The sequence below is a fragment of the Phoenix dactylifera genome, chromosome 1, assembly GCF_051530095.1.
Source record: "Phoenix dactylifera cultivar Ajwa chromosome 1, Ajwa_hap1_PhDact_Kaust_v1.1, whole genome shotgun sequence".
NCBI classification, from domain to species: domain Eukaryota; kingdom Viridiplantae; phylum Streptophyta; class Magnoliopsida; order Arecales; family Arecaceae; genus Phoenix; species Phoenix dactylifera.
The window spans coordinates 47,185,030-47,207,560 of record NC_143190.1 but is presented as its reverse complement, the minus strand read 5'-3'; the positions used below and the strand labels follow the sequence as shown (position 1 = coordinate 47,207,560).

At 40.0% G+C, this 22,531-nt stretch overlaps 1 protein-coding gene and 1 pseudogene across 3 annotated transcripts; both read left to right on the top strand.

Annotated features, from left to right (window-relative positions):
* The first annotated feature begins 1,268 nt into the window (after window positions 1–1,268).
* LOC120103927 (uncharacterized) lies at window positions 1,269–9,402 on the top strand (annotated as a pseudogene). The gene is made up of 4 exons (XR_015970972.2): window positions 1,269–1,350; window positions 1,446–1,773; window positions 5,734–5,940; window positions 8,377–9,402. The product of XR_015970972.2 is annotated as an uncharacterized LOC120103927 (transcript).
* A 3,936-nt stretch (window positions 9,403–13,338) lies between these two features.
* On the top strand, window positions 13,339–18,203 carry LOC103705676 (zinc finger CCCH domain-containing protein 9-like). Of its 2 annotated transcripts, none has more exons than XM_039125656.3 (3): window positions 13,339–13,529; window positions 14,129–14,841; window positions 15,624–18,203. In XM_039125656.3, the coding sequence occupies exons 1-3, from the start codon at window positions 13,373–13,375 to the stop codon at window positions 15,972–15,974; spliced, it is 1,221 nt and encodes a 406-aa protein (XP_038981584.3). In that variant the 5' UTR covers window positions 13,339–13,372; the 3' UTR covers window positions 15,975–18,203. The 2 variants fall into 2 exon arrangements, with proteins under 2 accessions (XP_038981584.3, XP_088560118.2); XM_088703992.2 differs by having other exon boundaries at window positions 13,361–13,529; window positions 14,135–14,841.
* Window positions 18,204–22,531: the final 4,328 nt, after the last annotated feature.

The window sequence follows — 22,531 nt, the reverse complement described above, 5'->3', positions numbered from 1 at the left end:
GGACCCTCGCGGAAGGTTACTCACATCCAGTCTGAAGGAAAAATCACATGGCAGATGCTACAGCAAACATGGCTTGTAATCTTCACTCAACTACTTTCTGGACTCAAATCGCTTAGAAAGAGCAGATACACCATGCAGTATCACAAGTTCCAAACCTTCTTATTTGAGCAAGTCTTACATGTATTTCATGCATGATAACATCTTGAGTGAAAAGGCTATGCTTCATCCCGTTATTTATACCAAAAGAGGAGGAGAAGAAAAAAAAAAAGCACAAGCCTATGCTTCATGTTGATACAATTTATCTGCATAAAAGTGGTCCAAGTATCACAAGGTGCACATCTCCTGAGGCTCTATTTTTTTTTTGTTTTTTGCTAAACCAAAAGGAGAAGGGGGGAGGAAGGGACGAGCCTAGCCCCGCATAGCAGTCCCCATTGGGCCTCCATCCTACCAGGAGAATGTTCGATGCAGACAGAAATGACCGTGTGTTGCGCACCCCGACCGGTTTTACTCATATCCTTCCCATCCGTGGGCCTAGCTCAGATACCCTTTTGGGCTCCGACATGAACTCTCTGTGTGAGTACGTTACATCTGACACCACCGAGGCTACCAGCGGATCAGTAGCCCTTCCAAACTCCGTTTCTGAGCAGGCAGCATTCGGTCTCTACAATTTAATCGACGTCCGTGCATTTCGAATTCGGAATCACTTGAAAGTAAGGCCTTGTTCCAATGGGCTACCACCTCAGTGGCCCTGAGGCATTGTTAATCCGCCAGCATCTTGAATGGGATATGTTAACCCGCCAGCATGCATTTTTAAGGATCTGCTCAAGAATGTAAATCTTAGCGTGTGGGCATCCAGCATTGACATGACTTATTCTTAAATATACGATTCAATCCACGAATCCAGCATAAATTCACGATTCTATTACCCTGGTCAAAGAAGAATCTTTATGAGATTCATGCTCCGTCACTTGCATCGTTGCATCATCGCAAGTGCATTGCACTTCCCTCACGTTCGATATGAAATTAGGAAAACATTCCTTGTTTCTTCCCCCCAAATCGTCGGCCGCGAGCGCGCAGCCACCTCCCGCCGCCACCACCGCTTCGGTTCAGCGAACGTTTCGACGCCAAATAGCCGTCTCCCCCTTGGAACGCTATCAATTCGTCGCCAGTGGTTTGCGAATTACTGTGCTCTCTGCTTCCCTTGTGGCTAAATTTTCTAGGTTTTTTCCCCTCCCTCAGTTTTCCATCTCTTTCTCCTTTGATTCGTTCGGCAGGATGAGCCTGGAAAAGAGCTCGAGCCTCTCTTCGATTACAGCCGTGTCCAGCCCACGGATTTCCCCTCCTTCGATGGTCTTTTCTCTTCCTCTCCCTCTTCTCTCGTCGAAGATTTCTTTTTTCTTTTTAGTTTTTCTGGTGTTTTCTCACTTCTAGGGTTTGATTGGCAGATGACGATCTGGATTCGGTTCCAATTTTTCCTGGGATGAAGAGGAAGAAGACCGCCGATCGTACACTGAGTTGCATCTTGTTCAGATTAGGGTTTTTTGTCGTTTTGTGGAAGTTTTGGGTCCGTTAGATTCTTCTTTTTTTTGATTTTTTTGAATTTTTAGGATGGGAAGGTGAACCAAACCGAAAGGATGTTGTTGTTTTAGATGATGATGATAATGATGAGAAGGGTGGAAAGGAGAGAAAAGATGAGGATTGGTTGCCTCCACCACCGAGGATCCCCAGTTCAAGATTGGCATTGCAAGAGGATAAGACTCTTCGCGAACTGAGGTATACTTGGAACCACACTTATTTTTGCTCTTCAAGAACTTTTCATTTTGTCTAAATATTTAATCTTGGACCTTTTGATAGCTTCATACATTATCTTGCTCGGCCTGTTTCACCTGTTTCTTTGGCTTCTTTGTACCTTGGTGATGAAACCAGCTTCCTGTATCAATAGTAGTTCATATTCCTTCTTCGAGTCTTCTTGCATGTCTAGAGTTTTGCTTTGAGTAGAATGTCATTTACAGAGTGTCTTTTCTTCACATTATCTAACCCTCTGTCATTCCATCTTAGAATCTTCATGAAACCTCATTCTTCAACCCTGTTCTTGCTCCCATTAGGTTCTTTTTACTGTTAGATTTTGAAGCCCCTAAAGCTTCATATTTTATGCCTGACTTCAAGTTCTTAAGCTCTCTGATCCCTTTCTTGGTTCTGCTAGGATTGATAGTAGGCTTTTTTTTATCCCCATCTCTCTACCTTACCAGTTGCAGTATAATCCCAGGCAAAAGGAACATAGGAGTGGACGATTCAACCATCAGATGCCCGATTCAAGGGGATGGGACTTTATAGGTGGGGCTAGTTTATTTAAAAGATGGTAATCTTTCAGAGATGAATAAGGCAAAATTGTGCACATATTGGAGGGTTGATATCAAACTAACTGCTGGTAGTCAAATTTGCTTATTCCTTAATGGAGCTTTCTCAACTTTGAGTAGCCTTGTAGTTTTCTGGACTGATTGTTTGGTCTTTAATATTTAACATTCGCAGACCTTAAAGATCTTAGTTTATAGTAAAACTGCAATCTTCATGATAGTTATTATGACAAAAGAGGATTTGCAGAATTTTTTTAACAACTAAATTAAAGATCTTCTTTTCCCTTTCCTATGTAATTCCTTCTCCTGCAGTATGCGGACTGTTGTGCCTAGGGTGATTTAGTTGCTTGTATCGTTCCCTTTTTTGGGGGATCTGAAGAATTTTCACCCTATAGTTCTAAGAATTTGCACAAATTTTTTGGAAGCTCAATGAGTGGCTTTGTATTTCTAATATCAGATGGTCTTCAGCAAGCTATTAATAGTGGCTTTCAAGTAATCAATGAACATTGATTATTGGCATATTTGATTGTTGAATCGGGAAAATGCGAGCACCTAGAATCATCTTTTTCTTGTTATCAGTATCCGGCTTCAATAACTAAACAGTGTTTCAAAACCTTTTAATCAAATTTGGTCAAAGTTGGTCATTGATGTGGTGGGAATTGCAAACATTATAGCTGGCAAATATTTACAAGAATGTAAATAGTCCATTTGAAGACCATGTGAACATCAAGCTAGATGAACCTGCTTTCTGAAATAGCATTGACAAAAGTGACCTAATCATTTGTGATTGATTGAAACAGTGTGACAGTGATCTGAATTCAGGTTGAAGGAGAATGATACACCAAATTATAGACTGGAACCATGACAATAAGAAAGAAGAGACCTATAAGAAAGATCTTGTTCACCTATTGATGGCTTAAATTCATTTCCGTTTTTATGTATACAGAAATTTCATAGTTGAAATACATTATGAATGTTGTTGCTCATACTAACATCCTATGAAGTAACATGTCTTTATAAACCCAACATGGTGAATCATTCAACTTAATTCAGTACTCTGGCAAGTATATCGTATTATAACCTGGGTACTGTTAGGTTTCTTACAAAACTACAAAATTTTTGATGATGTGTTGCTAAAAATTTATGTTTCTATTGGAGCCATGATATCCTGGGTCAAAGAGATGCCATAGTTTTACAATTTGAAGTGTAAGAAGTTCTATACAATATTGTTGTCTTTCTTAAGTGTCATGCGAGGGTAAGCCTTGGGAGTCACAAGTCTAAAAGATGGAAATAGCTTCTCTGCATGCAATGTAAGGCTGCGTACATCTGACCCTTCCCAGATCCTGCAGTGGCGAGAACCTCATGCATTGGAGTGCCCTTTTTTCATAAGTATCATGTGTAAGTCAGAAATACTGGTGTTATAGACACCCCTGGCAGTACCACTTTTTATTTTTGAGCACTGCTAAACAACCTCCAGAATGCATGTGGAATGGGTGCAATTTTTTTTCTTTTTTTCTTGTGTTTGTATGTGTTGGTGAGGGATTACATGGGGGATCGTGGTGTTTTCTGGTGCCAAAATGCTTATTGTGCTCTCAGCAGTTCAAAGCAGAACCAGTTGATGCCCATTCAGTTTACATGCTGGGGTCCGATCTAAATAAGTGAGGATGTCCAGTAGACTACCAAGATGACAAGATTAAATCTTCATTTTCCACATCCATACATACATTTGTATAATTTCCTTGGTAAATCTCTGTATTGCTATAGGTAGTAACGGCATGCATCCTCTATGTGCACCTGAACAAGCCCAAGTGACATTCTCAGCTTATTCAGGCTAAGAGAAGAAGATTCCTATTCCTACCAAAATCCAATTCTTCCGGACAGATACTATAATAAACTTCTTGTCTAGGAGAATCTAGCCAAACATAACTGCCCAGATCCCCCTTGCTGCCACTTTACTGAAGATCTCAGATAACCGTGGACCACCTTGCTGCCCACTTTACTTGTGGTCTCAGGTAACCATGAACCCCCTGCTGATCTGTTGCTCCTTCCCTCATTCCATTTGACTGAATTACTTGAGATTCCTGTGCCCATAAGAAATCTCGGAGCCACCTATTAATAGTAATGGAACCCTGTGCAAAATCGAAGGACAACAGGTAGTTTGCACGCAGGCAAAACTTCTTCATGAAAGATTGGAGTCAAAGGCTAGACACATGCCCTTCATTGCTTTGGGGGATCCTGGTCTACTAAGAAAAATCGTCCTGCTGTTTACATGGTTGGGAAGCCCTGGTGCTTATGGCTTGAACAAAACCGCTGGGTCTTCTCCAATAAAACCAATGAACTCTTTTGGGACTGGACTTTGTATGCCCCTGATAAACTTGCCAATTCCATTGCCTGGGTCTCTTCTCGCCCCCTTCCCCATTTACATCCTCTCGCTCCTCTTTCTTTTCCTCTCTGAGAATTCTTGTACCTCCTTCATTTTCTTAATGAAAGCTGGGTGGGCTTTTCAGTTTTTCCCTGCCTTGCTGTGAGAGAGAAAAAGGAGAGAGAGGAGCTGCTTTATTTCATTGATTCTGTAAGGAAGCTCTAATTTGATGTTTGATTATCACTAATAACACCTTTTATAGCATTACTAGGATTTGATTAACATATTAGTGGAATTATTCTTCAATACTAATTAATATATAAAATCTGTATCATGTTTAGCTACATAACTGAGCATCTCTCCAAAACTCACTTGACCCTGAAGTTTTAAGTATTCCAATTGATAGAGAGGAATTCTGAAAGAGGAAAAACTTCTTTGAGGCATCTGAGATTTACATTTAATGCCTTGCATATGCACTTCAAGGGATCAGCATCCTTGTTTTTGTAGACATTAAGTCTTTATATATGGAACTATCAATTGGTCTCTATGTCACGTCGTGGATGACACTCTGGGCTCAATTTTGAATAAAGCTGACAGGATGAAGACTTAAATTTCCGCTTTCATGTGGTGTTCTTGTATAGAAATTTCAGAGTAATCTATTTTTGTTTATGTGATCATCATTCAGCTTTTTTAAGTCTTCAGATCTACTCTTTTGATAGCTCGTGTTACTACAAGCATTTTTTAATTCTGATGTATCCTGCCAAATATGGATGTTAGGATCTTGTTAATTTTTTTTTTTCCAATACTCAATAACTAGTCCATAGATTTAGGTTCCTGGTTTATAAAAAATAAAGTTTCCTCTATAATCATCTAAGTCAAAATATTTATAATCATTATGTGATTTGTTTCTAATTTTCAGCATTATGTTTAAAGAAAATAGATATACTTTGATGCAACAATATGTATTTCTTAATTATCCTTAATGTTATAACTGATTAAAATGTCCTATTTATTTAGACTACAGAAGCAGGAGTTGGTATCGTTAGCTCAATCGGCTCGGGATGTGTTGAGAGCAGTAGTGGAGTCTGCCAGAAGTGAACTTAGTAGTTCTGGGAATGATGCAGAAGCCAAAGGGAATCAGTCATCAAACCACAAGTTGAAAGAAAGAAAATTGTTATATCTATTCAGGGAAATGATGGACAAAAGCAGTTCTGTGTTTATTCGGTACTACTTTCAACATGGTTCTATGTTAATTTTAGTTCTACATTTCTATCTAGTGTTTGTATGTTTTAAGGGCACATTTTATATTATTGAGCTATGTTGAATTGTTAATACAGGAGCCAAAATTTTAGCACATATGCATTGGATTTGTTTACAGTTTCTTGAGGAAAGAAAGGGGCTCATGCTATTAGAATAATATCTAATGGCTCATCATGTTTGTAGTCTCATTGAACTCAGATTGTCGAATACTAGTATATAAATGTTCTGTACTCCTTGGGCAGCTACAACAGAACTTTTTTCCCCATCTCCATTTGTGCTTTAATGTCATAATTAACTGCCAGAGTAAAGACGTTGGACCGATAGGAGGGTGTGCTTGTCTATGATAATGGACCTTGAGTGCCACTATTTGTAGATTTTGATTGAATTTAACTATGGTGTTCAATGTCAGAAGTCATGAGTGATTTTGTGGATTAAAGATTAGGGAAGCTTTCTTGGTTTGCCCTATGGTTTAGAAAATGGGATTTGGTAGATTACTCTAGAAGCTTTAGGGCTTTTAGAAGGTTCCTTGAGGTCGATCCAGAGAGAATTTTGAGTAACAGTGAAAGTTTCTGCAAACCTTATATTAGAGTGCTACTTTAATATATTTAATGTGTAACGAGGGTTCAACACTACAGAAAAAGGATATGTAGAATTCTTATAGAATCAGAAGTAAAAGAGTTGGGTCGAAAATTCAGTCAGACTCTACATATACTGAATGAGAAAAGCATTAGGCAATAGTGATGAAGTGAAAAGAAAACAGAGAAGGAAGAAGGAAAAGAGTTACTAGGGAGAAGAGTGAATAGCTTAACTTCTCCACTTCTTTGTTTTGTTTGATCAAACTACAATGTGTTGTCACTGTCAGTTACATATGCGGACTATTTATGTTTTGTCCTCATTCTATACCTTGTTTCCCCTCTGATTCATCTGGGTTACATCTGTATATGTTTTAACACTCAATATCATGAATTATGACCTGGTGATGCTGCACAATTAGGACATTAAACCATTCTATGTATCATTATTATTTCTAGCATTGGCTACAAAATTAGATGCAGGGTATAGAAACAATTGTAAACCAATGACTTACGACCATGCAGGACTTCCTTCTTGGTTGGCGGTCCTAAAATTAATGTCACAATGTAAATCCATGTCCCTAGAATCAGTAATTTCTATGTGCATAAAATTTGAGGTTGCCTTATATTACTATTACTATCCCCTTTTTATCTTGAACTTGATGTTGTTCACCAAACTTTTCGATCATTTTCCTAATTATATTGTTAAAATCATGGTTTGCCATACTAAATAGTGTATAGATTTATTAATAAAAAACCTTCACCCAATTTTGAATTGTCGAAACAAGAACTTTATGTCAGAGTAGAAGCCCCAAAAGGAAAATTAGGAATTTATTTGATAGGGGATAATAGCATTTTCCCCTGGAGATGGAGAATTCATCCATTGCCCCATACTGGTAGCAAATGGATACTCGGTTTGAAGGGCATATCAAGCATTGGTACCATGAACCGACCCATACCAACATTGTACCGGAATGGTACTAGTATGGGTAATGAAACCGGTACCGCTAACCATGTCAAATGACTAACAATTGAACTGCTGACCTCACACCATAGTGCATTTCCTTAAATTTCTTAAGTCAGATGTTGGTAACAAAACCTATACCACTAACCATGTCGAATGACTAATGATTGAACTGCTGACCTCACATCATAGTGCATTTCCTTAAATTTAATTAAAATGTTTTTTGTGCTTGAGGAATTCATGCATCTTCCTACAAAGTTTCTTCATAGTTGATATTTCCTGCTGCTCCTTATTATAAAATTCTCGTACCTTGATAATTATCTGATATTTCAGTCATAACTTCTAGTTCATTGTGTGTGTTCTTATGTGCGTGGGCGGGGTGTGGTTGGGCTCTTTGTATGTGGATGGGGTGAAGTTGGGCTTCGATACTGTTTCATGTGTCTCATGCCTCTTTTCATCAAGCAAATCTGCACTTATTTCTGAAAATACTTGTGGAGAGCTAAGTTACACAGCATACTATTGGCCAAACACTTTTGGCAAATCTTCAATCCCTCCAATGGGCATTCTGCCTGTGAAGGGCCTGCCACTGCATGTCGCCTTTTATCCCAAACAGGGATTACTTTGATTCTGATTGTAATTGCCATGGATTGGTGAAATTGTATATTTATGTCAATTGCTTCTTGCTGAATTGTTAAGATTGTGTGTTACTTTCTCGTCAGACTTGGTACTTTGTTTTCCCTATCTTCACGTTAAGATGTATCGCCTTTGATCTTCATGCTCTGGAAATTCAATCGTTTGTTCAGTGACTTGATGTTTTTCTAAAGCTGATAACCTTTATGGTAATTAAATTCTTGTTTATCGTAGGATGACAAGTTTGAGAAGCTCTTTAAAATGTACACTGAGAAGGGTCAGCTCAAGCTTGAAAACTTGGTCTTTTGTTTTGATGGAGATAAATTAAGCCCAAATGAAACACCAGAAGGCCTTGGCTTGGAGAATGATGATATACCCGAAGTTCATGTAAAGTCATGTTCGAGTTTTAAGATCAGAAGTTTGTCTTACTTCCCTATTCTGCAATGTTGAAGTCATGCTAACATAGAAAATATTTGGAATCACAGTCCGCCTGATTCTAGTGTTAAATTTTGGGGGGTTTTATTATTTTCTTTTGTTTTTGGATATAATGTCTTCTGTATATGAATGAAGCTGATAGGAAAAAAAAATGGATGGTATTTGTTGAAATGGCAGTTATTGTTTGTGGCTTTTGTGAAACCACGAGGAAGTATATCAGTTTCTCTTCTTTTTTTTTTTTGATGATGATGGTGATCTTCTCTACATTGCGGTAACATATTCATATTTCTTGTTCTTTATTTTTTTGTCCCTTGTTTTAGATTTACTTGTGACTGTTCTGGAGTAAGCCATTTGTGATTTTTTTTTTTTTTTGAAAAAGAAAAGACATATTGGTGTATGCTTAGCCCATCACACGGCTAATTCCAGATTCAAGTTTTCCTCCAAATGCAAGTAAGATTTCCTCAGCTGTTGTGCCTGAGCATCGTAGATCATCATCCATCACCGTATAAAAGAGAATTTTTAACACGATACCCCCATGGTTCCACATTACAACTCCGAGAAGTGCATGCGTGATTGAATAAAAGTTAATCACTTGAACATGGGAGGAACTGGTTGTCGGTTTGATCCAACTGGGCAAGCAGGGTATAATTTAAGATGGAGATTCTGTTCAACATATCGAAATTTTCAGTTCACAAGGCAGTGATTGACGTGGTTCTGCACAACATGCTCTGGTGCGAGTAAAGTGTAGACTGGCATTGATCAGGTGAAGTAAGGTCTGGCCGCATCCAGCGTGTGAGTTGTCGTTGTACCAAAAAAAAAAAAGAAGAAGAAGAAGAAGAAGAAGAAGAAGAAGAAGAAGAAGAAGAAGAAGAAGAAGAAGAAGAAGAAGAAGAAGAGGAGGAGGTAAGGTCAAAACATATGGTGTACACGCAAAAAATACTTAGAACACTTTTATAAATATAATCACAAGTAAGGTCATCGCCTACGGCCAACCAAGTTTGATTCGCCAAAGGAAATTATACCACACACCTAGCTGAGAGGATCTATTCTATTCCGATACCAGGATATGTGGAGCCAAATATCAGGATGTGGGGTACCTCGTGTCAGGCCAGTGTTAGATTGGGTGATCTCTCCCGTGTTATCCAGCTGGAGCATAAGCCGGGGCCGGATTGTACTTGGATCTAGAGGTCCGGGCTCCACCCCAAGGCAGCCCTCTTCTTATGGAAGGTGATTTGGGATCGCCTTCCGACGAGAGCAGTGCTGAGCAGGTGTGGCTGGGGGCTCCCCACAAAGTGAGGGACATGTGGAGCTAAGGAGTCGATGGATCATGTGCTTTTCCAGTGCACGTGGGCGAAGTCGACACGGCAATGGTCAGGAATCCCGTAGGAGGCTTGGAGTACGAGGACACAGTTTCTACAGGTAATGAGATAGTGGTTAGCCAGTTTGCGGACTTGTCAGGAGGCTATTAGAGCAACTTGCACGGCACATCAGATCTGGCTGGCAAAGAACGCTCGTATCTTCGGCGAGCGCGGGGTGTCACCGAGGTTTGTTACGGAGTTTGCTCGGGCATAGGCCATGGAGATCAGGTCCACCCACCTTTTGGATAGACCTTTGTTAGCTTGAGACACCTGGGGTTTCCTCTCTACTTCGGCAGCTCCTCAGACGGTGTTTTTCACTTGAGAGCTCTCATCCCCGAGCTTCCACGAGGTCAACTTCGATGGGTCGGTGCTGGATGGCGGTACGCGTTGTGGTGCAACTTTTGTGATACAAGATCCGTACTCCAGGGTGGTGGCGGCGGGTGGCTGCCAGTTGTTTGACACGTCGGTTCCAGGGCAGAGTTGCGAATAGCCTGGGCGGGCCTTCACATGCGCGGGTGTTGCTGCAGGCCAGTTCGATCATTCTGGAAGGCGACTCGGCCACAGTCATCGGATGGATTCGGAGGGGGTCGAGGGGTGAGAGCACAGACTAACCCTTGGTCCGGGACATAGGGATGATAATGAGAGATGGGAGGGCCTTCCAGACCAAGCATATATTCAGGGAAGCCAACGGGGTGGCTGACTGGGTGGCTGCCTACGCAGCCTACTACTCAGGGTATATCCTTTGGTCCTGGGAGGGGGAGTTGTCATTGGTACTCTGCGAACTATTGTATTTTGATTTTATTGGGTATATTCGTACACGTACTGTATGAAGCACCCGTTTTAATCATTAAAAAAAAAAAAAAAAAAAAAAAAAAGAAAAAAAAGAAGAAGAAGAAGAAGAAGAAGAAGAAGAAGAAGAAAGAAGGAAGGAAGGAGGAAACTATACCACTTATTTTTGTTGTTGAGTTTTAATGCACTTTCTTTGCTGATAGTATGCACCTTTTCTCTTTCAGGCAGGTGCTTGGATAGAAAAATTGGAGAACCATGGATGAGCGCAACAACTGATGCAAACGTCAGCTCATACAAGTGACGAAGTGTGTTGCGTGCATCGCCAATGGTCGATCAAAAATATAGGCGAAGCCATCATCGCCAAGTGTGGTTAAAAATTATGGTAGGCTTATAAATATGGTCATTGTGATTAAACATGTAGGCTTTTATAATTTGGTCTCTTTCAATCTCACCCTTTTGAAAACGATTTCAAATTTTTCCTACAGATTCCACCTCCAAAATCCACGTATTGCTGCTCGGAATTGTACGAAGTCTACGTCTACCGATGTTGAAGACCTACGTCAACTGTATGCAGTCCATCGCTCTCGCCTTCCGTTATTGTTTTATGATCCCATAACTAAACTGATTGGAATTGGTAAACAACGCACCTAAAGTTCGCTTAGGCGTCGCACGGACGACCCATAACCTACAAGGCGGCGTTCCTCGCCCTTCTCCCTGACTACATCCTCCGTTTAAATTTGAACGCGAAACAGTCTCCTCCGCCAATCATTAGCCAATGCTCAACCCAGTACACATCGGACCCACAACTTTTACCCTTCTTTCGCTTTGTTGTAGAGTTGAAGCACAAAGCTGGTTCGATGGAAGTGGTACGAGAGAGATGGGCCCGAGTTGGTTAAAGATTTGACGAGGAAGCAAACATGATAGCCCCATCCTTTTCTATTCCTCTTTATAAGATGGCTAAATAGCTTTGGAACACAATGGTAGCTCGGAGGTCAGAGCCTTCCAAGCAAAGCAAACATAATCATAAGGTGCCCCCACCCCCTAACCGCAGTCCTGACCAGCCCAATTAAACCCTCCCAATGTGGCCCCACCATAACCTTCTCCTGTCCCCTACCATGATATCTACGGTGTATGGGGGTGATTGGCCCCTCCTAGGTTTTGGTCACAATGAGTACCTCAACTGTCGACTATCCCATATATCCTACTCATTCCTACAAATCAAGAATTTAGTACCATAGTTTTTCTAAAAAAAAGGGCCCTCACTTACTCATTGTGGCTCTTGCATGCAATCAGTGCTGGTGTAATTTAGATATTCCATGCAAATGGATCACTTTACGAGATGACGCTTCTTCTCGCTGGTGCAACAAGCTGCGGTTTGGATGACTCATGGGAACAATATCAAGTTATATGTGCAAAAGACCATTCCAGTTTTTTAACACACATGCGATTGCTTGATCACAACCTATAACCAATTTTAAGATGAATATGCAGGATCATCTTTGTTCACATTCCATCATGCATGATTATGTAAGATCACAATGGTCTTTCACACGAAAGATCTAAGTCAATTCTTTGAGGGAGTTCTTCGAGATACAGTGATGGTTTTAGACTTTTAGTTTGTACAACCATATTTTAGAATTATAAATATTGCATGATAGAGATATAATAGCATTCGAGAGGCATTTCTAAATTAATTATTCTTCTTTTCCTATGGTAACAGTTACAATTGTAGCAATGCCATCGGCCATCACTTGTGACCGATTAATCCTTTGATGTTTTGAATTAAAATGAATATCCCTGGATGTTACTGTAGGAAGTAACAGTGATAAAATCGTTGCCCAAATATTGTAATATCATATTTTTGATAAATAAACTCGTGTACTACTTTATCTTGTAAGCCTCCAATCATTTGGACTGTATCTTTGGTAGAAAAAATGATTATTTTTTTTCAAAATATAAACCGTTGGATCATATTTTGTACATATTTCAAAGCAGTCCGAACTCTCTCCTAACTTTTTCTTTCATCTCCCTGCATCGCGAGAAAAAAAAAATAAAAAATCATTTCTTTGCGCGAAAGGTACAACCCGAACCCGCCTCCGAAATGCTATACCAGCCGTTCTAGCGTGGTGACCGAAGTGATTTACTATTTACAGCCAGGAAAAGCTGCGGCAGAAGCTGACAGGATCCGATTCGTTCCGCTGCGGACGTGACTTCAGTTATCATTCGCCCATTTTTTTTCCTCTTCCGGCCGTAAAATTCGAAAACATATTCTTTATCGCAATAAAGATCTAAAACAAGTACAACGCTAATAATTTCTGATAAAGGGCACGCGATCGGATGGTAGGGCCTCTCTCAATCCGACCCGTCCATTTCTATAAACGGGTTGCAGGACCCGCCATCACCCGGCAGTGCGCCCAACTCTTTGAACGGTTCGGATCGAAACGGTCCCCTGGAAGACCCGCGAGAGCCTTGAAATTACTAAAATGCCCGGACAGCCGCTCCACTATTGCACGCCATCTTCGAGGGCATTGTCGTAATCGTCTCCGGAATTCTGTTACGCCACGTCAGCACACGGTGATTCCGTCCCATGTCCAGAGACGACAGGGAGCGGGACGCGAAGAACTCTCTCCCTCTCCTCGGCACCGAGCATGCTTCCGCTACCACTCTCGCTATATATATTCCCTCTCTTCCCATTTCTTGAAACCCTGTGCAACCCCCCTCCCCCGCTTCTCTCCTCTGTTCGCATCTCTTCTCCTCTCTCCTCCCTTCTCTTCTCAACTACTTCTGTGTCTCCTCTTGGTTCAGGTGAGCTGCCGGAGAACCCATCTACTGCTATGTTCTTGTTGAGAATTATCTATTTCTATCGATTTTTACGTGTAATTTTTATGAAGAATTCTAGTTTTGCATCATGATCTATAGCTAGTTCAATCCATCTGCATCGCAGATCGCATCTAAAATGTTGTCTATTTGATGTAATTTGTTGTTGTTTTTGAACATTACTGGATGATTGGTTCATCTCCGATGATGGATTTTTGCTCTTTGTTTAGCTGGGAGAGCGAAGTAGATGTGCTCTTTTTTCCGTTTTCTATTGTTTTTTTATTAAGCATCGGATTAGATGAGAGTTCTCTGCGTTTTGCATTCTATTAGATCCATGATCTTATGTTCTTTTCTTCGTTAATCTGAATCTATTTTCTTTCTTTTCATCTAAAAATCTTTGATCGTACTATCGGTGGGCCCTGGAAAAATAGTTTTCGTGATTTTTTTTCTTTTTTGGGGGTATATTTTACTGAAGTTCTCTGCGAATGGCCATCTATCGCTTCCCGGTAAAAAGTGCGATCCGGATTTTATTTGGTTTCTGTTGATTTTTTTTCTTTTCTTCGATTTTTTACCGTCTCCGTTGGCAGAGACAGTAGCCGACAAGATGCAGCAGGAGCTGGTGACACCCACCAATGGCGACCGCCTCAGGTCTGCCCCTTTCCTATCTCCAGATCGACGGCTCTCCTGTGGAGATTTCTTCTGGCCCTATACGTCGGTTATCTCAACAACGGAAAAGACAACGACTCGCATGACCCAGCCCCCTGCCTCCGGGTCCCTGTCGCTCGCCCCATCCACCGTCTCCTTCGACGAGGATGTCCCCACCGCCCCTGAGAACCGCCTCTACCTCGCCCGCCTTACCCTCCAGTACCGCGAGATCGCCGAGCTATACGATCTGTGTCTCTCCCACCTCCAGGACGCGGCCCAGGAGGCGGAGACCCTCCGGCAGGAAAATGCCAAGCTCCGGATCGCCAACAGCGACCTCGCAAAGCGCCTGAACCTCCTGTCCGGGAATCAAAGCGGGCGGATCGCGTCCCCCGCCGCCGTCGGCCATCCCGCGCTGTCGATCGTGGACGAGTTCCGCCGCCTCGGCCTCGGGGAACCGCCGGCGGAGACCAGCCCGACGAGTGTGCTGGCGTTCCAGGAGAACCGGTTCGCGAGGCGGGCCGCGGAGAAGCGGGTTCTGCGCCTGCCCAAGAGCGTATCCGTCCGGTCCAACGGGTCCCTCAAGCTGAACCAGGGCGTCTTGACCGCCAATGGCAACGGCCGGCTTCGCGTCTCGAGCCCTGTCATGGTCGGTTCGGTGAGTCCCCTTCCTCCAGCCAGCTCCGCACTGAAGCTTTCTTGTGCACGTAGTGAAGTTTGTTAGAATTATTTCGTATTTTCATAAACGAAATCCCCACAAAGAAATGGTCAGATGTGTACGATATTTTCTTTGTTTTCAATTTTATCCGTTCATTCCGTCGAACGGACTCATCTGATCGTTTTCTCTGCACCCCAAACTCTGGTACATGGGAAGAAGCAAGCATCGCCCTTAGAAGCGTCTCCTAAAGAAACGAGATCTAAGCAATTAACTCACGATTAATAATAACGATAACATGCTGGGTTGGTTAGAATGTTATCCGAGCATTTCAGTGTCGTCCATATATATATATATATATATATTTGTTTGAGAAAAGTGTTCGTCCGTATGACCGTATAATATATTTTACTATGTCGATAGCGAGAGGACGGTGCCCTCAAATTTTTGTTATTATATGTCATTTTTATAATTAACGGTTATTCAAGAATTAAAAAAGGACTATACTACCAAATTTCCAAACACAGGAATAACGTCTGATGATTATATAATCCATTCGACGACTGTTCAGATTCGATCTGCTGATAGCTCAAAAATAATGATTTTACAGTCATAGACGTTTTTTTGAAAGGAAAAAGATTTTTATGGAAGATAGTATCGGAAGTATAGTTTGTTTATGGATTCATCTCACAGCCCTAAATTTATTTATCTCACTGCCTTAAATTTGTTTGCCGGTCTGATTGTTGATTTATCTGTATAAATGCATTCTTCATGTGTTTGAACAGGAGCAGCAAAAGGTGTACGTCGGGGGGGAGAGCAAGAAGAAGGGGGAAAGAGGAGGCCGAGAGGAGGATGAAGAGGGTGGAGAAGCACTGGAAATGGAGGTGTACAACCAGGGAATGTTCAAGACGGAGCTGTGCAACAAGTGGGAGGAGAGCGGGGAGTGCCCCTATGGCGAGCACTGCCAGTTCGCCCACGGCATCACCGAGCTCCGCCCTGTCATCCGCCACCCCCGCTACAAGACCGAGGTCTGCCGCATGATCCTCGCCGGCGACACCTGCCCCTACGGACACCGCTGCCACTTTCGCCACACCTTCTCCCCCTCCGACGGCTTCCTCCTCCGCCCTTCACAATAATTCTTATCTACCATCATCATCATGATAAAATAATTATAAAAAAAACCCAGCAAACAGATGCTCTAAAGTCCTCTCCCCCATCCCATTTCGCATAATTGATAAAGAAGCGGAAAAAATAACAACACTTAAATCAATGGTGCGGCATGTGTGTGTGTGTATATGGATAGAGAAGACCATTAATGTGGAGGTATGTATATAAAGCAAAGGATTTCCACACGGAACACCATATTTGGTGGCTTTGTTAGTAATTTGCTCGGTATATATCCCTTCTGATCATGATGATATCTATATATGTAAGTATCAGTAATTAATGGTTAAGGATGATAAATATCATAGAGGTGTTTAAAAAAAAAGTAGGTTAGGGCGGATAGCTCGGCCATCAGGGATTTTATTTTCTCACTTTTATATGTTCCATTACTCTCATATCCTACCTATCATATGTTGATTCTGGAGCGGGTGAAAATTCTCCTGTTGATCTGTAGGTGGCGGGGGACAGGGGGAGAGTGAGATGGCAGGCTGTGTTTCTCACTTTTCTTTGTTTTGCAGTTTCTTGACCTTTCTAATTACTCCAAACTTCTTCACCAACCTCTTGTAATGCTTGAGAGGCATGGTTTACCTGACATAAAAGAATATTTCCAATCATGCTCCTCTGTCCGCGGTATTTAATCTTTTAGTCTGTTTATCGAAAATTGAGGATGATTGATTTAGTGTTGCTCGATCTAGGCGGTTTAATGCAAAAAGCTGGATGGCAATCGGTTTGTTCTTGTGATGAGATCTTAATCATGTACTGGAGTATTACCAGGCTGGGCCACCAAGACCAGTTCAAATAATGATGCTGTAAGTCGGGCATAAATTTAATATGGGCCTTTGTTAAGTCCTTGGGCATATGTTGCTTGCATTTATATAATTGGATCTGGCGCTAGAAGCGTAGGTTCAAAACATAACAAAACCTAACTGGATAGTCTTCTCATATGTTTTACTGGGCTGGTCCACCAAGACCAGTTTAAATCATGATGCAGTAAGTTGGGCTTAAAATTAGAAATGGGTTCGTGAGAAAAAATTTATGTGATTAGTTCTGCATTTTTTAAAAAGCCGAAGCTTAGCTAATAGTTTTAGGATGTTTGGTTGACTATAGAAAAGTAGCATGGTAAGCTTAGTTTTCTTTACTTGAGCATTAACTTTCCCAGGAAAATTGTATAAAAAATCTTTTCTGCCCTCAATAAACTGATTTTAAAGAGTTAAAGGACATAAGCTAGTTGGATTAGAAGTATTTCTTGAAAAAAAAGGATTTTTTCTTGGTTTCTAGCCCATGGAAAAGTTAGTTTCCCATGTCCAACATGGGTTTCCATTTCCCATGGAGGGTGGGAAACTTATTCCCTCTTATTGAAACCTCCAACAAAATATAAGTTACATTGTCATTTTCTCGTCAACCATACTTTCTCCCTCCTCTTCCTGCAAACCAGAGGTCTGACTCATTTGGTTTGCTAAATGAATTCCACCTCACTGGAATATGTTTTTTGCGAAGTTAATGCCTAAATATATTATACTTAGAAAAATAATTTTGGCATGTTTTGTTGATAATAGAAAAGTGCATAAGCCCATTTTTTTAGAGTAACTTTCATTTGGTCGAGCTCTACTTTTGTAAAAAAGTTGTATAAAATATTTTTTGTGCCCTTAGTAAATTAATTACAAGAAAAAAAATAATATAGACCACTAAGGTACAAGCATTTCTGGAAAAAACAAATCTACCTTAAGTCTCCGCCCATGAGAAAATGGGTTTCTATGTCACACGAGTTTTTATTCTTATGGAAGTTAGAAAACTTATTCCCCTAAAAAGACTGTTGTCCTATCTGTCTCATTTGAAACCTGCAACTACATATAAGTCATTTTATCATTTTCGCCGACCATCCTTTCCATGCTCTTCCCGCCAACCAAACATGTCGATATTATGGGCCTTGCATTGTCGGTTATTGTCATTGCTGCGCTTGTGGTTATGGCCCTCTTATTGGTTATATGGGTTCCTTTGTCTGCACATTGGGCCTGACCCTCTTTATCTCCTACGTGCTTGAGGGCAAGGCTGCCTCAGTGTCTCATTAGCATATATTCGGAAGTCTTTTATGAGCTGTTTCTTGTCAAAGAATATTATTTGTTTTGACATTTCAATACTTCCAAGATTAGTTGTCCATGGTTTACAAAATATGTTCTCGCAATACAAATTAATTGTTGCAACTTGGAATCCTTGTTGAATGTCAAAAGTTGGACTACTAGACCAGATCATCGTTGATGTCAGCTCAAAACAAATCATATCTATTACAATAAGTTCAATAGAGATGTTTGTCATCCCCACAAAGAAGGTAATAGTTGGGCGGAAGCATTGCAACCTACACCGAGGGACCAGGAGGGGACTCTCACGGAGTTCAATAGGCGGTCTTCTCTGACATCACTCTTGCCCCATCAAATTTGAAGGGGATCAAGACTGATACCTTTGGTTGTTCTCTAATTCATAATGAGAAAAAAAATGTTTGCCACTTACCTGAAACCATGTCGAGCCTTCAGAAATCTGAATCATCTGAAGTCATACAATGCAGGAAAACAAAATAGATGTCATGGTTATTCCTCTTCAAACAACTTTTTTAGCAGTGCGAAATTGTACAGTCCGATTATCAGAAAGAGAAACGACACGGACCGTCCAGATCAATTTTATTATCGGCTTGATATTTATGCTCATGCTTCTATGATGGTGATCTGATTATCTTATATAAAATATAAGGATGCATAGTTGGACTGGGCTATAGAAAGCTCGACCTGGGATATCTGGCCCAAGCTCGGCCGAATCCATAACCCAACATAAATGGGCCGAAGTTTAGCCCAACAAGCTACTGGCGAGCTCGGATAGAATGCGAGCCAGTCCAAATCAGTAAGAAACTAAAATTTATATAAAAAAAAACACTCGCATTTTCTCTCCATTCCAAATTTGAATCAGTAATCTGTGTATCCTTAATTAGAAAAATAATTCCTGGAATGGCTAATGTTTTTACCTGTAAGAAAGATAATTATTAGTAATATATTATATATGCAGCATAAGTATTGGTGCAGGCTAGGTTGGACCATCGGGCTAATAAATCTTTGGCTGAAGCTTGGCTTGATTATAAATCAGGCCCAAAGTTTGTGACACAGAGCTCTATCCAATCCATAGAAATATTGGTCCAACCTTCTCATGTGAGTTGGATGAAGATCATAGGTTGGCTCGGCCCGGTCTGCATCCATAATAAAATTAAAATAGAGAAAAACTAATATATAAAATTATATTATCCCAGAATTATGAAATGAAAAAAATTCACAGTTAAGTCGCTTAGCTTACTTTAATCACTTTCGCTACGTTGGCGAAGGAAAATTTCATTTATTACTATTAGCGAACAACCTGCCTAAGTAGAGAGCCCCCTTTTTTATTTTCTGAAAAAATGTTATAGGCCATGACAAACAATACGTTTCTCAATTCCACGATTACATACCCTATTTATGTTTTGCAACCATGCATCTTGGTAGATATACCTCTTCTGAAATCATGAGCTTAAGTTGCATTGGGTATCATTATAATTTTTCTTTGAAAACAAATTAGAAATAGAAACTATATTTCCATTTTTTAAAGATTTTTGGCCACAGGAAATATGTTTGTTTTATTTAAAAAATAATAATAAGAGGAGCTGCTCGACCAATTTGAGAAAACCGTGCTAAGAGGAGCCGATGGGGAGCTCGAGTATCTCAATGGCTTCATGATCGGGGTGCTCGCTGAGGATCTCGAGGATGGAGGAGGTCTGGGCAATGTTGAAGATGGTGGTGGCTGTAATGGAGTCCTATCATGGCCGCTCAGATGGTCGTATGGCTAGCAAGTGATGTTGTTGTTGTTGTTGCCAGTAGGGCGGTTAAAAAATTGAGGGAGAGGAGGTGGCTCTAACGAAGAAGATCTATGGCGAACTCAATTTGGCTATCAGTTGGGTGAGAAAAGCTTGTTGGAGTTTTAACTTAAAAAAATAATTTTAAAAAATAAATAAACCAGCCTTATTTCCTAAGTTTTAGATGGTTTAAAAACTTTAAAATACTTATCATTTTCTTCGTATGCTTTTTTCAGAAGAGTTGCAACTCTTCAAAGAAGAAAATTGGTTCCGATTTTCATAGGGATGCGAGGTGATTCCATATAGATCTCTTCATTTAGATCTTCATTTAGGAATGCAGTCTTCACATCTATTTGAAGAATGATCAACTTATGGATGGAAGTAATAGCAAGAAAGATTCGTTGTAAATGGACGAGGACAAACTTTGCAAACTTGTTAAGTCCCTATACGGCCCAAAACGTGTACCTAAAAATGGCATTAAAAAAATGAATAAAACCATCATTTCCTTTGGTTTCTCTATTAATGATAATGACAAGTGTGTCTATTCCAAAATCATCAACGATGATTGTGTGTTTCTTTGTTTATACATCGATGATATTCTGATCTCTGGAACTTCTCTTAAAATCATATGTAAGATCAAGAAATCTTTTCAAATTATTTTGATATAAAAGATTTAGGTAAAGTTGATATCATCTTATGGATAAAATTGATCAGATCTCCTGAAGGGATTGCTCTCTTCCTTGCTCATTCCATCAAGAAAATAATGTAAAAATTTAGTTACTCTGATCAAAAATCTATATCTACCTCTATAATCTAAGTATTTATCTCAAAAAAAATTAAGTGAACCAATTGAGCAAATCAGATACTTCCAAATCATAAGTTCTCTCCTATATGTGGCAAACAAGACAGGTCTTAATATTGCCTTTGCTGCAGGGAGACTAAGTAGATATACTGAAAATCCAAATCAATCTCGTTGGTCAGTCGTTGAAAGGATATTCCAATATCTTAAGGGAACCCTTGATTTATCTCTCTTTTGCACTAGATAACCTGAGGTGGTTGCGGGCTACAGTAATGCAAATTGGATTACTGATTCTCTTGATCTTAAATCAACCACCTAATATCTCTTTCTTCCTAACGATACTGTCATTGCTTGGGGATCATTCAAATAAACTATTATATCTCAGAGCACCATAGAGGCTAAGTTGATTGCTTTAGATGCCACATGTACTGAGGCAGATTGATTAAAAATCTTATCACAAAACTACCTTTAGTACCTAAGTCAGTTTTGGCCATATTAATCCATTGTGTTAATAAGGCCGCAAATCAAAAAATTACTAACAAAAAGATGAACCGGCATATCCGCATTCATCATAAATTTGAATGACAACTCAAAATGAGAAATATCATTTTCTTTGAATTTGTCAAGTCTAAGAAAAACTCGTCAAATTATTTAACCAAGGGTTTGTCTAAGAGTGGAATCCTAGAATCATCGAGGGAGAAGGGGCTTAATCCTACTATTTGGTCATCAATAGTGGATACCCAACCTTTGTGATTGGAGATTTCAAAAGAAATGTTCAATATGGTAGAAATAAAGCTAATTAAGTGATTGTGTCACAGCACATTTGTTGGAGTATATTTCTTTCCATCCATATGATGAGTGCTCTTACTGGTGACAAAAAATATATATTGAAAAAGTTGAGTTATACTTTTCATGAGTCTAAGAGAGAAAATCTGTAGGCTATTAGGTCACAAATACTCTTGGAGGACTTACCTATATGAGAATTGTCACATAGATCGTGACTAGGTGTTTGGGCTAACCTTAATAAAATTCTCGTAAAAAATCAAGGTACTAAGTACAAAGTTTTTAAATGGCGCTAACCGCATAAATACCCAATTGATTGGTACTATGTGTGATAAGTAGAAGTCTAAGTCAAATAACGTAGTTCAAGGTCTAAGCTATTATAGTTCCTTTAGATAGATACTATCAGCACAAAGTGGGGTTTAAGTCCATGAGACACCTCATCCATTGCACAGTATAAGTTGCCCACGTTTTTTTCATTATTTTTTCAAAATTTTAATTTTTTATGGGGAATTATTCGAGTTTCAACTTAGAAAAAAGATTTAATCTTTTTTAAAAAATAAATTAGCCTTATCCCCTAAATTTTAAATGGTTTAAAAACTTTAAAATACTTCTCTCTTTTTTTTTTATTTGAATCATCATGTACTTAAAAAATGCTGCACCATATTGATCACTGAACAAAATCTATAAATAGATTTTGGGTCCAGGATTACTAAATCCATATTACCACTTCTCTTTTTTTCGAGATAACACAGAATTTTTCTCTTTTTTTTTCTCTTTTTCAAGCCCCTTTCATTTTTTTTTTCTATCTGGGCATCTGAAGAAGTCGGTCGAGTCAAAGCTTCCATAGTGATTGTGCTCATTAGAGGACAATCAAACTAAGCTGAGTTGTTGTACCTTAGGGACGAGATCGTCCTAGCCTCTATGTAGTGGCAAATTAGATGCCTCAATCAAAGCAAACTCTTTTCAATCATCTGATTTTATTATAGTATATTATTTTTTTATAATTGTTGTGGTTCAAATCTGGCCCGAGGGTGACCACGTTGGAGGAGTCGAGGGAGCTGCCGATGAGTGGAAGAAGAGGA